This window comes from Cylas formicarius, unplaced genomic scaffold (genome assembly GCF_029955315.1).
Source record: "Cylas formicarius isolate icCylForm1 unplaced genomic scaffold, icCylForm1.1 PGA_scaffold_7__23_contigs__length_41026272, whole genome shotgun sequence".
In the NCBI taxonomy this organism is placed as follows: domain Eukaryota; kingdom Metazoa; phylum Arthropoda; class Insecta; order Coleoptera; family Brentidae; genus Cylas; species Cylas formicarius.
This window is the reverse complement of record NW_026844352.1, coordinates 39,427,817-39,441,049: the sequence shown is the minus strand read 5'-3', so window position 1 is coordinate 39,441,049 and position 13,233 is coordinate 39,427,817. Positions and strand designations below refer to the sequence as shown.

The 13,233-nt window shown below is 32.4% G+C and overlaps 1 protein-coding gene across 2 annotated transcripts in view; it reads right to left on the bottom strand.

Annotated features, from left to right (window-relative positions):
* Positions 1–13,233, bottom strand: part of LOC132705414 (prothoracicostatic peptides) — a 42,458-nt gene that overhangs the window by 9,776 nt on the left and 19,449 nt on the right. Inside the window, exons 2-3 of one of the 2 annotated variants that reach the window (XM_060675992.1) lie at positions 564–617; positions 328–498 (exon numbers count right to left, since the gene is read on the bottom strand). In XM_060675992.1, coding sequence (XP_060531975.1) covers positions 328–492 — 165 coding nt within the window. In that variant the 5' untranslated portion in view covers positions 493–498; positions 564–617. The remainder of the gene's footprint in view (positions 1–327; positions 499–563; positions 618–13,233) is intronic. The other variant, XM_060675991.1, reaches the window with a different exon arrangement.

Genomic DNA, 13,233 nt, shown 5'->3' with positions numbered 1-13,233 from the left:
TATATTATTGATATTATTTTTTATTTGTAAATTAGTTTATTACAGTACATTAAATTACTAATGTCCATACTGAATTTAAGAATCCAAAATTAGTTTTGGTTAGCTAGGCTTTGCTGGGACGATTCTTGGGTCTCCATCGGAATCTCAACTCTCTACCGAGAGTTATTTTTTCAGGATCATTCGAACGGAGACCGAGTAACAAAAGGTAAAAAGAAAACTAAACAACTTGGTAATCTAACGTGAATCCAGTTTTATCCCGGGCTGTATTTACAGCGGCGCAAAATGGAAAAGCGTTTGTTTTTCAACGTAGCTGTGAAAGCGTCTTACCTGAAGATTGTCATCCGAGGATTTCCCCGAATTTAGTGACGACGTCACATCGTTAGCGGCTACGGCTAAAATCACGGCTTCAAAGCAACAGGCGAAGGCAACGACGTACAAAAACTTCTCCGCAGTTTTGCCGTGCACGGGATGAGAGCAAATCGGAGGTGACATTACTATCTGAAATGTAAACATGTTTTTTTTTTAAGTTTAAAGCTTTTTTTAGAAAATGGAAATGGAATTACCGAAACGGCAGATTTTGTTTCGAGTTTATGATCGTTTCTCAGACCAAAGGACTCCTGGAACCAGTTTTTATATATAATTCAGGTCTCGAGGATCATTCATAAAACAGCTCGTGGGGTTAAATACGCTTTCTAGTTCTAGTTATTAAAGAGGAACAACAGAGTTTTTTAAACGTCCTATGTTGTGGGCGAGCGAAAATATGATTAAAGGCAGCTGAACTTAACAAACAGTTCGGGCAGACCATCCCCACGCCATATTAAGAAAAATTATACATGTCATTTTTTAGTTTTTATTTAGGTGAAATTTGATAGCAAGAAAATTAGTTTGCTTACCAAAAATCCACTAAATCAAGTTAGTAGTATTGATCCAGGTAAAATGCTACCGAATAAAAGTAAATAATAATAATTATAAAAAAATAAATATAAATAAATGTAAATAATAAAAAACAAATATGAATTATGATAATCACTTCACAAATGCAAGTTTCAAATCGGAATGGGTAAAGAAAAAAAGCATAACGGGTACTGGGATAGGCATAGGAAAATATTTTATATTTTATAAAAATAAAAGGGGAGGGGGGCTGTTTACACTTCTTTTATCGAGCGGCATTTCGAAACTGTACTACCCTGTAGAAATGTTATGGGCCTGTAGAATCTCCGCTCACGTTATGAACAGTGTGCATAATTAAAAACAAATTTCGAAGTTACAACAGGTTTTTAAACGCTTAAAGCAAAAAATTTGTCTGCCATCTTGGAAAAAGGGAAAAGCATTTTTTCTGCTCTTTCTGCTTTTTTTGAGAAAATTAGTATGCCCGTCTAGTACTAGTAGTACAGTTTTCGTATCGCCTTACAAAAAACTGCGATTAAACAGATACCGTGGCGTGGGGGCAAATAAAGCAGCCTTTCGAATAAAACAATTTTACTAAAACACATGGTGAAATTATTCAGCATGGGCTTTTCTCGGGAACAGAACGTATATCGAGTAAATAAGTTTATAACCCGCTGGGGGTTTAATGTCCAAAGCAGAAAAGTGCGACAATTTTTTTCCGATAATAATAGCACGATGTGTTGTCGGCTAATGCAAGTCATGCGGTTTTACACGGAATGAGTCATTTAACAAATATATTCATTTATTTAGTACCTAGTTGTGGTTTAGGCTCAAAAATAAATAAATTAATTTTTAAGATTTAATTTGAGTTTTAAGTTTCAGGCATGTAGGCGCATTAATCTGGTCCTGTTTCAACGTTTATCACAATTAAAAAAAAATGTTTTAATGTTTTAAATATTCAGTAAAATCAAAAAAGCAATTACTATAGCAGCTTCTACAATAAAGGAACAATTTGAATGACAAGATGTAGGTGTGGAAGCGTGTCTAAATTTGAGCGACCATTTCGAGAGAAGCGTTAAACTGTGTTTTTAAAATTTTTAAAATTTTTAAAATTTTTAAAATTTATCTTTCGAAAAATAGAAGAAATAGAATCACTCTATTGTTCCGCCCTGTATGTCGACCTATCCCGAGAGTTGGATGACTAAAACTTCAACAATCGACGACACAAATTGCTGTATTTGGCATTAATTTATATATAGCCTATAGCTACTCCTATCTATCTATTTAATCTTTCATCAAATTCGAAGAGCAGTGTTATAAATTGCATACAATAAATTAAAATAGTTTTATCCTATAACGCAATTGGGAATATTTTATTATTTGTATTTATTATTTTCCTCTCAGTAGTTCCGCACATAATTAGTTTAGGACAATGGCTGAAAACTCTCTGCACTGATAAGGGCAAAATACTACGAAAATCTCTAACCTAGAAACCACTATTGCTGTGCCGTTGTACCATATATGTGGCACAATTTTAGTCGATTATAGTTACTTCAGATGCAGGTCGCCGACATCACATAACCGGTTAAACAATACACTGTTTTGGAAAACAAAACTGACAAACGAAGACATTAAAATAAACACAAACAGTTAAATCAGAAAAACTCGTGGTGGGAGGTGGTGTTTTTGACGCAACTTTGTTCTGATTTTTATTGCCTCCGTTTTTGAAACAAATGGTGGATTTCTCAGCAAATGGTTTGCATTGTCTGCGGCACTTCTGAATTCGTTCGATAATTTTACACTGGTTTATTATTGAAAAGAAAGATAACTTTAAAAGAGATGGATGATATAAGCGAATTCGCTTACAGAGTACATAAAAACGGAATCCTTAAATTGTGCCACTTTGCCCAGAACGTCTTTTCTGAAAACACCTTAAAGTAGATTTATGTATCTGCCACCGAAAAATATTTCTTTTCGATATTTGTCTAATGCTTTTCAAAAGCTAAGTGGAATTGAAAAAATATACCTACGCCATAAGTCTTACGCTCCGCATTTGTGGAAAAAATAAGGGGGAAGGCCATCCGTTTGGTTTTTTGAGTTATATTTCCTAAATGTTAAATCGTCTTATTCACTTATATGTGGATTTTTAAAATGTCCTTGTACAATTAAAATATAGTCCTATTATATTACATTATAAATAATTATTCTGTAGAAATTCGGAACCTGTACTTTGTGCAGCATGACTTGTTAATTTTTTATATTATGCAAGTTGTCCTAAAAGTCCTAAAAAATTTTGGTTTAGCATAAAATTGAAATATACCCGGTTTGTTTTCATAAGGTAGTATATTAATTTTAACAGAACCTCAGAATTTTTTATTTTTTATTGAAAAATATTACAAATATCCGATCGTTACCGAACCCGTGATTCATATACCGGAAATGTGACGAATGTACCGGAAAAAAAATTTCAACTTCAACTATAACCAACATATTCTGTCTCTTCTTTACCCTAAAAATGCCGCAACACATCTTAAGGTTTAACTGTTCATTCCACACAATCATGGATTGAGTAAAAGTTTGTATGCGTTGTTCACCTTCAATCAACTGTCGACGTCGGGCATTTGTTTACCCTGCCGACAAAGTAGCTGATAGCATGTCGTGTAAAGTCACACTTGGTCGGTTGGTACATATTTTAGACTAGAGAGTCTTGTCAAACCGGCGCCGTTGCATTAAGCGCTTTGTCAGCCAACAGTAGGTCCCTCGTTTCAGCAATCGATGAAAGGGGTACCACACAGAGACTGAAAGGCGGGAAAACAGACGACGACGTGCCGAATTTCCAATACTACTGACCGATCGATATTCGAGACGGACTTTACATAACGGCTTATTTAAAACGCATTCTACAACAGGAGTAGAGAATATTATATTACAGCTGCAAATTTCGTTTATATAATTTAATAACTGGAACTATTTATATTTATTAAGGCTTTAAAACAAAATTGAAATTATTTAAGAGTATTGAGCTTTGCCTGTGCAGTATGAAAATAATTTAACAAATTTAATGTTTTGGTGTAATATTTCAGGTCGAACGGTTTGTGATGCCGCTTTTGAAATGAAAATGTATAAACGTATATTTTATCCGCCAGTGTTATCTTGGAGCGTCAAGAGACAATGCAAAATTAGATCGAAATTTATAGCGGAACCAAACATTTAAATTATTTTTGTGTACGCAAGCCTTAGTTAATTTGCATTAAAAACGAATTCATAAGATACAATTGCATTGATTCTTTATATATGAAATTGTAAAGTGATCCAAACGATTCGCCCTCAGTAGTAAAATCAATTAGTTGTTACTAAAGCAATAATATACAACGTTAGCAAATTTGTGTTTGTGTTTAAAATGTTGATAGAACGGCTACTAAAACTACGCAATTACTAACTAAATGTGTTAGACAGACAAAACAGTTGTTTGAAATGATAAAAAAATCCTTATGAGAAAAGTTTAGAGATATTCTTCGGTTGGTAAATGTCACTTCTAACTGGCAATATTAAATATCACAAAAACAGTGCTATAACTAAGTACTGTAAAATATATCCAAAATTGTTCGTGTAATTGAAAAACCAAATAATATATAGGGTGTTCAGTTTAAAAAACTGAGTTGACAGCTATTTTTCGTAAAAGCGGAAGTGTCGCCATCTAGAAAATATTGTAGCCGGATGAACCTCATCGACTCTAGTACATTCTCCAGTTTTCACATCTTTGCTGGCTATAGTTTTCCCATAACAGGTGGTTCCCGGTCGGACACCCTGTATAAAGGAAACTAGCGACATTAGTTAGTCGTGTATTTCTTTTTGTTAAATTAAGACATACGTACAAAGCAATGTACAGCGTGGTCGATTGAATATGGATGGATGATTGCTCTGTATAATAAGCGTTTAAAATAAAAGATTTTGCACTTTGGGTTGGATTTGCTTACCCTGTTTGCCTTATTCGTTCCAAAAAATATGAATTTTGCCATTGCCTAACATATTAAAATCCAAAGTCAATTTTTCACTCGATTTTGTTTAACTTATATAATGTATTTAGTTTAAATACAAAAAATGCACTAACTCTTAAAGACGCTTAAAAAAAAACTTGCTTGCTCCATGTTGTGGGATTTGGGCATAGCTTCTATTTGTAAATAACCTTTCTTAATAACATATTGCTGAATTTTTTAAAATTACTTTACTCTTGTGCAATACTTATATATTGCAAACTACCCGGTATGCTTCGAACTGTTTACCTTCGAAGCATTCTACATGTACCTAAAATGTTTATCAAAAATGCACCAACTCTCGACTTTGCATTGAAGCAATTATTAAAAAAAAATCCTATATAATGAACACTTAAGGGTAGGTCACTGCTGTGGGAATATTTTATGTATCTATAAGATTTTAGTTTATCGATAAATTTTAAATAGAGAAGTTGTTTTTAGGAAATTTCTGTTTGAAACGAAAACAGCTACCATTATATACAAGTATATTTATTATTTTAAATGGAACACCCAGTATATTTTTTCTTTTTGAATTTTTGCAAACATTGCATTGTTGAACGCCAGTTCCAGGGTCCCTTAACTCGTTTCAGGTAAATCATACAATAATATGCAGGGTATCATATTTGAAAAAAGCGAAGATTCACAGCTTTTAAAAAGTAATTGGTTGAAAAATGTAATAAATTAAATCTTAATATCAATTTCGAAAGGAAGACTGCTTTGTTTCCCTTTACTGTAGAGATGATTTCCACGAGTACAAAATGGTTGAAAGAGGCACCGTTCCAAATAATATTTCAAATTTTTTAAATAATCAAGATATCTAAGATACTGCTGGGATTAAAGTGTAGGTAAAGGAATTTACAAAGAGATTTTCTCAGAAATCCAAAAATAATAATATAATGATCGTTTCGTTTAAAATAGGTTAGATAAAGATAAGTTGGAGATACCCATAACATTTTTTTCAATAAAATAAAGTTTTCTAGAGATATAAGACATTTCCTGTAGTCGTGAGCCGCTCTGTATATAGAAACTCGATCCCCATATATTTGAAAAAACCGGCGACTCGATTTTCCTCAGCTGATGCGATGTCGAATGGGTTTTGGTGGGCGTCCAAATATTTGTGATTCTTCGTATGCGAACCACGTACATATTCCGCGAGTACACTGCATTTCCGATTCGGAAAGAGATCCCCGAATAAAACGGACTTGTTAACGCAAATTTACTGTTGGCGCAATTTAATTTAAGCGTCTTAATGAAAATTTCATTGAGCGCGGAAGTTTAAATTTTATAAGGGCCGCTCGACTTGCAACGTAACAGATGTCCCGAATGACGCAGCTTAGAAAATACGGCAGCCTAACAGATCGCGGAACCGCGATTTATTAAAATTTCGTATTTTTATTTTTTCTTTCATAGCTTTATGGTAATTTGTCACGCCGGTTTGCGCATTTTTGCATTAGGAGCTTAAAAAGAGTCGATTCAAGCGATTTTTATCGACTGTCCGGATTACCCGCATTTACCGGATTTGTTTTTGTCGCTTTTCCCAACTTCATTCAGGAGATGTTGAATTTTTAATTTTTCTGCGTGGAATTCGACATTTCTTAGTTGGCTCTTTAGCAATTGCCTAAATCGGATTAATCACCATAAATAAACAATCGGTCCAATGCGCGATATTGCAAATGTGAGAGGAATCTATATTATTGAAAAGGTACTAAATTTATGCGCGTTTATATTACGTTCCTAAGATGGCTCAAAATACTATTTTAGATGATTACTTGCCACTGTAAAAACTGTAATAATATTCAGAACTTAGTATACTCGGTGAATGATTTCACTATAATACATGTCAATATTCCCATTTTGTTAAATAATATAAACCTATATTTGTCAAAATAAATAAGAACTAAAAGTTCAGATTTTCACGAAATTATATATTATGACGTGACAATTGTTTCGACAACACCTGCTACTATATATACCGAAAAATGACCATAAAACCTTAATTAATGTTGTTGCGAGAATTGAAGTTCAGTAAAGGAGAGGATGTAATTACTAACTCCACACTATTTAGTGACAAAGACAAATATTTTTTAACAATTATGAATCCACAACCGCCTAAATTAGATTCTTTAGTTAAATTACTTAAACAAGATGTGCCCATTAGACCAGTGGTATCTTATGTAACAGCTCCAGCAGTTAAACTCTCTACAAAATTGGTAAATATTTTAAAGTTCCGCACAGATTTTAAACCAAAATATGCAATAAATAATTCTTTTGAATTAATCAACAAAATTGTCTAAACTCTATTGTCTTTTGATGTACAAAACTTATTTCCCAGTATTCCACCTATGGATGTGCTAGATTTAGTAGATTTTACCCTAACTCGGAAACAGGTTAACCCATTGGTGAAACAAGATTTATTAGATTGCTTAATAGTATCTTTACACCAAAATTATTTTGAATTTAATGGACAGATTTATATCTCTATAGAAGGTTTGATTATGGAAAACGCACTTAGTCCTTTGTTAGCCGAGATTTTTATGGATAATTTGGAAAATATCATACTAGAACATCCTTTAAGTAGAAGTTTTTATGGTGGTATAGATATGTGGACGATGTCTTTGCTTGCTTTGTTGGAACGGACATAAAATTGATTTTTTTTTAAATTACATTAACTCAACACATAATCGTATAAAATTCACTATCGAGATTGAACAGGACAACTCTATTAATTTTTTAGACTTAACTATTACGAAAGTACAAAACAAATTAGATTTTTCAATATATCATAAACCTTCACACACGGACACAGTCATATATAACAGCTCAAATCACCCTTATACACACAAAATGGCTGCATTTAACTCTTTTATACACAGACTTCTTAATACGCCACTCTCAACAGAAAATTACAACAAAGAACTTAATACATTATAGATAAAATTATAAATAAAAAACAAATACAGACAACAGTAAACTCTATTTATCCGAAACCAAATACAGAACACGAACAATTTAAAGCAATTACATACATAGGAGAACCTAGCGAAAAAGTTTCAAAACATTTGTCAAAATGTGGTTTAAAAATAGCTTTCAGAACTAACAACACAATAGGAAAATATTTAAAAAACAATAAATCGAAATGTCCAAAATCCCAAAAATCAGGTGTCTACTGGTTAAAATGTGGATCTTGTCCTAAAATTTATATTGGACAAACAGGTAGATCCTTCAAGAAACGCATTAACGAACATATAAGAGCGTTTAAAAACAATAGTCTAGATTCTAATTATGCTACACACTTAAACACAGAAAAACACATTTTTGACGACAATTTTGATATATTACACGCAGCCACAAAAAGTAGAAAATTAAGTTTATTGGAAACCATGGAGATTAACAAAATGAGACATTCAAAAGTACTGCTTAACGATCAATTAAATTTAAATACCTCTCCTTTATTGAACTTAAATTCTCCCAACAACATTAATTAAGGTTTTACGGTCATTTTTCGGTATATATAGTAGCAGGTAGTTTATAAATATTACATTTGATAAAGACACGGTGTTGTCGAAACAATTGTCATGTCATAATATATAATTTCGTGAACATCTGAACTTTTAGTTCTTATTTATTTTGATAAATGGATTTTCAAGTAAAAGCCACCTCAGTTCAACCTATATTTGTACTGAAGTGGCTTTGACTCGATGAAAATCCATTTAAAATAGTTAAATAAGAACAAACGTTGTTCAGATTTTCACATAAATATATTTAAATGACAGCTGTTTCGGCAACAACGTGCCTTTATCAAATGCACAGCTGTCATTTAAATATATTTATGTGAAAATCTGAACAACGTTTGTTCTCATTTAACTAAACCTATATTGTGCCATTCTATAATTGGGTACCTGTGAAATATAAACAAATAAATAAATAAATATATGCAGTATATCAAAGAATTTTGATATTTTTTGGCACACAAATTTCCGGACACCAGCTTATGATTTACGCTATAATGAAAGTACGCTAAATAAATGTGCTGGTTACATAATGTGTGTCAATAGCAAACTAGTCCGTGATTGTTCTGTGATAAGGTTAACTAAGTTTTGAAGGAAGTTTTGTGTAAAAATAACATAAATATTGGTACAACGCAACAACTTTTTACATGCAAATTATTATGGAAATCAAACGTAGAAATACATTGACATTTGGAAGCCAAAGCAGTTAGAGGGAACAAATTATTTAAGTTACTTGCCACAGTTGGGCTTCTATAGTTGAATAGATAAACTCACAAGGTTCCGAACAGGACACACACACCTTCAAGAGAAGCATCTGGCCGTCCAATCAAGTATATTACCGAATAAGCATGTGATTCTGTACCCGATCATCCATAATTTAAAATTACAACGAAGCTTAAATAAGGAAAAAATAAATTATATTCTAAATTAAACGAAGGAAAGCTAAATAGATATCTAAGAAACCAAAGTGGAGAGCTCCTATTACAATCACAAGATATCGATGTTTGTGCTGATCTTCTTATAGAAACAATAAAAAAACACTAAAAAACTTAATAAAAAGCAAGGAAAAGAAACTAAAGCCTTGGATAATGCAAGGTTTAAAGAGCTTCGCAATTCAATTAGATGAACATTAGAAGATGAACAAATATAACCGAAACTAATCAACAGTTCAGGAATTGGCTGAGTGCTTTTACATGGAAAACGAAAAATAATTATTACTCCGAAAAAAATGATAAAACAAAGAACAAATGAAAAAGAGGTCACCAAGTACAGTCGGTAATTGACGAGCAAGGTCACGAATTAAGTTCAGATGTGGAAGTGGCGGAAACTTTTAGTTTCAGTGATGCAGGTGTCAAAATGGCAAGTAAAATAACTAAGCTAAATTTAAAATTTGGTCAGAGAATTTTAATTCAAATAAATCAATGTTTTTCTGATCAATTCCGAAAGTAATAGAGAACAAATATAACAACAATAACAAAAGTGAATGACCCACTATTACCGACGTAACTATCCGTAGCTTTGTCATGATCGCCCCCACTGTAATTGTACCTTAAAAATAAATAAAATTAAAAATCTTGGAGCCACTATAGATCTCTAATGAAATTAGAAAAAAAAGTTAAAAAATGTATACTGTGTATCAGTTCAATCACTGCTGTTCAACCAAACTGTATCATGGCATGAAGTGCAGCCAATAAAACCATAATTGAACCTTTGATTGTCACTCAAAAATATGGCTTGAAGGGATGCTACATAAAAACAAGTTTTATTTTAGTATAGATTTATTTAATAACGTAAAAGTATGTATTACAAATTAGTGAATATATAAAATCAGCGGTAAGATTTAGCCAAAAAAAAAATCAAAAATACTTGCACTAAGCTACGCAAAATAGCACGGGACACAAAATAATAATTGAATAATAAAAAATAAACTCAAGCAGTGAATAAGAAGTAATAAATAATAATAAATAATAAAAACATATTTTCAGCTGTTAAGTGCACACACAGGCAAGTCCATAACGCACGATATTATTGTTGGGGAATGTTATGTTGTAATCAATATTGTTGGCAATAAATGTTTATTATTATTATTATTATTATTATTATTATTATTATTATTATTATTATTATTATCTTACTATACTCTATTCTAGAAAAGTGTAGAGCCAGGGGACTACAGAGTCACATTCATTGTCTGTCATTGATTCCAGGTAGTCCACCCGGGTTTGGGCCAATTTGTGGGTTTTGCCTGTTGTTATTAGTTCGCCAACACTAAAAATAGTGTGAACCAAAGGTAGAATACCGGTAAAATGAAATAAAAAACACAATAAATATTGGGCATGTAGATAATATCTAAATAAATCTGAGGAAATGTCATCTCCCCTGTTGTAATTAACAGGTCCATGGTCCGATAGATCAAAGAGTCATGCTGAACTGCTATATAACCTTCATTTATCCACGTCTCATCAAGATAAAATATTTTGTTCTGCTCTCTTCGGTACCGCTCAAAAAAAAATTTGTAGCTAAGTTTATCTACGACTGTGAGCACAACGAAATTGAGCAAATTGTCTCCAATTAATGTGACGCATATTAACAATCGATATACATTATTCCAACATCTGAAAAACTGATTTAAATGTGGTTTTACTCTTTAACACACAGTGCCATTGAAAAATGAGTGGTACGATGCGTACACGTACGTAAAGTACGTAAGTAAATAATTAATTAATTGCCATGTTCAACTTCGCCTTTTTAATAAGTTACTGGTATTGCATTTTCGACATAGAGTTCATTGATGTTATTGAAACGGAATCGCTTGGTGTCTAATCTTCGTTACGTTCACGTAGGCGTCAGCTAATTTTTCCAAACAAATGCAAATGAGTCAATAAAAATCAGCCTTCTTGTTTTCGACCGGATATTTTTAACTCCAAAACGCTAGAGAGTCACTTGTCGGCGAACAATCCGTAGCCATATGCAAATTGGATTGTTTTCGTCCTTTAATATATCCAGGATTTAATTGAATTGTGTTCGTTTAACTGAAACAAGTGGCGGCGGTATTGTGAATGGTTTCGGCACAGGCCTTAATCTGTAAATCAAAAAGGATCTTGAATGCTGTGCGGTTATATTCGGGAGAACGAGAGATTTCATACACGTAATTGGTAAAATGCCAAATACACATACACACCTTTTTTCCACAATAAACACTCCTTTTATTTATCGCAAAAATCTGTAGCACTTAGTTAACATCTGATATCAATAAAAAAATTGTAACAGGTAAACGTATACGCCTTACGAGGTAAAACCACTTAATTCGGATCTTAAATCTGAAACGAGGATTTAAAAAACTCGTAATTCTTATTTAAAACAAATTAATATCTGTTTATAATTGTATATTATGACAAAAATAAGTTTTCGTGCGCTTATAGAATGTAATACCCATATTGTTAAGTAAACATTAGGGGTTTGTCGGGGGTTCTTTGGATATTGATACGTAGGTACATAGGACTCGCCTGAAATAGCTACGTGTAGGGATCACGCATTGATTATTCCACCTACAATCCATTATTTTTAGTTGCAAGAGGTTTTTATTCGGCAAATGAACTGTAACACAAAAGGTGATCGCGCAACGTCTAATTTTAAAATAGTTGACTGACTATTAAGAGACTTTTTGACGCAACAAAAATTCAATACTGAGTTGTTGGTGTATTATTATTGCTATGTTGGCGCATGGAATTATATGTTGGGGAAAGCGCTTGAATTTCAGTGTTTTAGAGTACAAAAAAGAACTTTGTTTTTTTTATTTGTTTATTTTAAACTTATTGTATGTTTAGCGATGATAGATTGATGTTGCTATGACTAAATATGCTGTGACAAGTATAGAAATTATTAAATAATGATAACAGTAAGTTATTAATTGTGGCTCTTTCGTCATCAATTTAGATTCATTTATTTATTAATTTAATATTTCCTTGCATTTCAGATAGTGTTCTTTTCCGTACGTTTTACATCACCGATATTTATTCGTTAATTTGACATTAATAATAAATTTTATCAATTAAGAAAAAACGGGCTGTTCGAGGTTTTAGTTGATAGTTAGATGGCATGTAAAAAAAATTATAGATCTTTGCGATCATTTGGTTATTTATTAAATAGCCAGAACGAATCGAACTGCTGTATTCGTTCTCCTGGAGTGAGTTATTATTTAAATAATGAATCAAGATGAAGACCTGGTGACTTTCTGATGTATCTAATACTGAAACCAACATTGATTCAATAACCGAACTGATTTGAGGCGACGAAATTTTAATAGTACATTATGCAACGAGTTTGATAAACGCCACACGTGGCCCAAGCACCGGAAACGTCTGAAATGGTCGCCACAGTAGTTAATGAAGTCTAATGTGACACCCGCTTGGGTAATTGGATATTTTAGAGAACATAAGGTATTTTTATCATTCTATTAAACTCCCAATAACGTAGTGAATTTATTATAAATACAATATCATGTTCTACAATCAGCAACTTTAAATTTGTATCTAATTAACAATCTACTATACTTTTAACGAAGGGTTTGCCTGAGGAACGCAAAATTATGTGTGGTAAAAAACTGGCAGGATATATTCTCCTGAAACAAAAGTTTTACTTTTTGTTGTACAAGCAAAGCGTTATATGAGCGACGTATTTCGTGACGCAATTACAAAACAAATATGTCGACTCAAGAATATGTGTCCTGAGCCGCTAATTTGAAATTCTAAGTTGCGATATTGAATTTTCCTTTGGCGCGCACCAAAGGTCTGTAGGGAAGA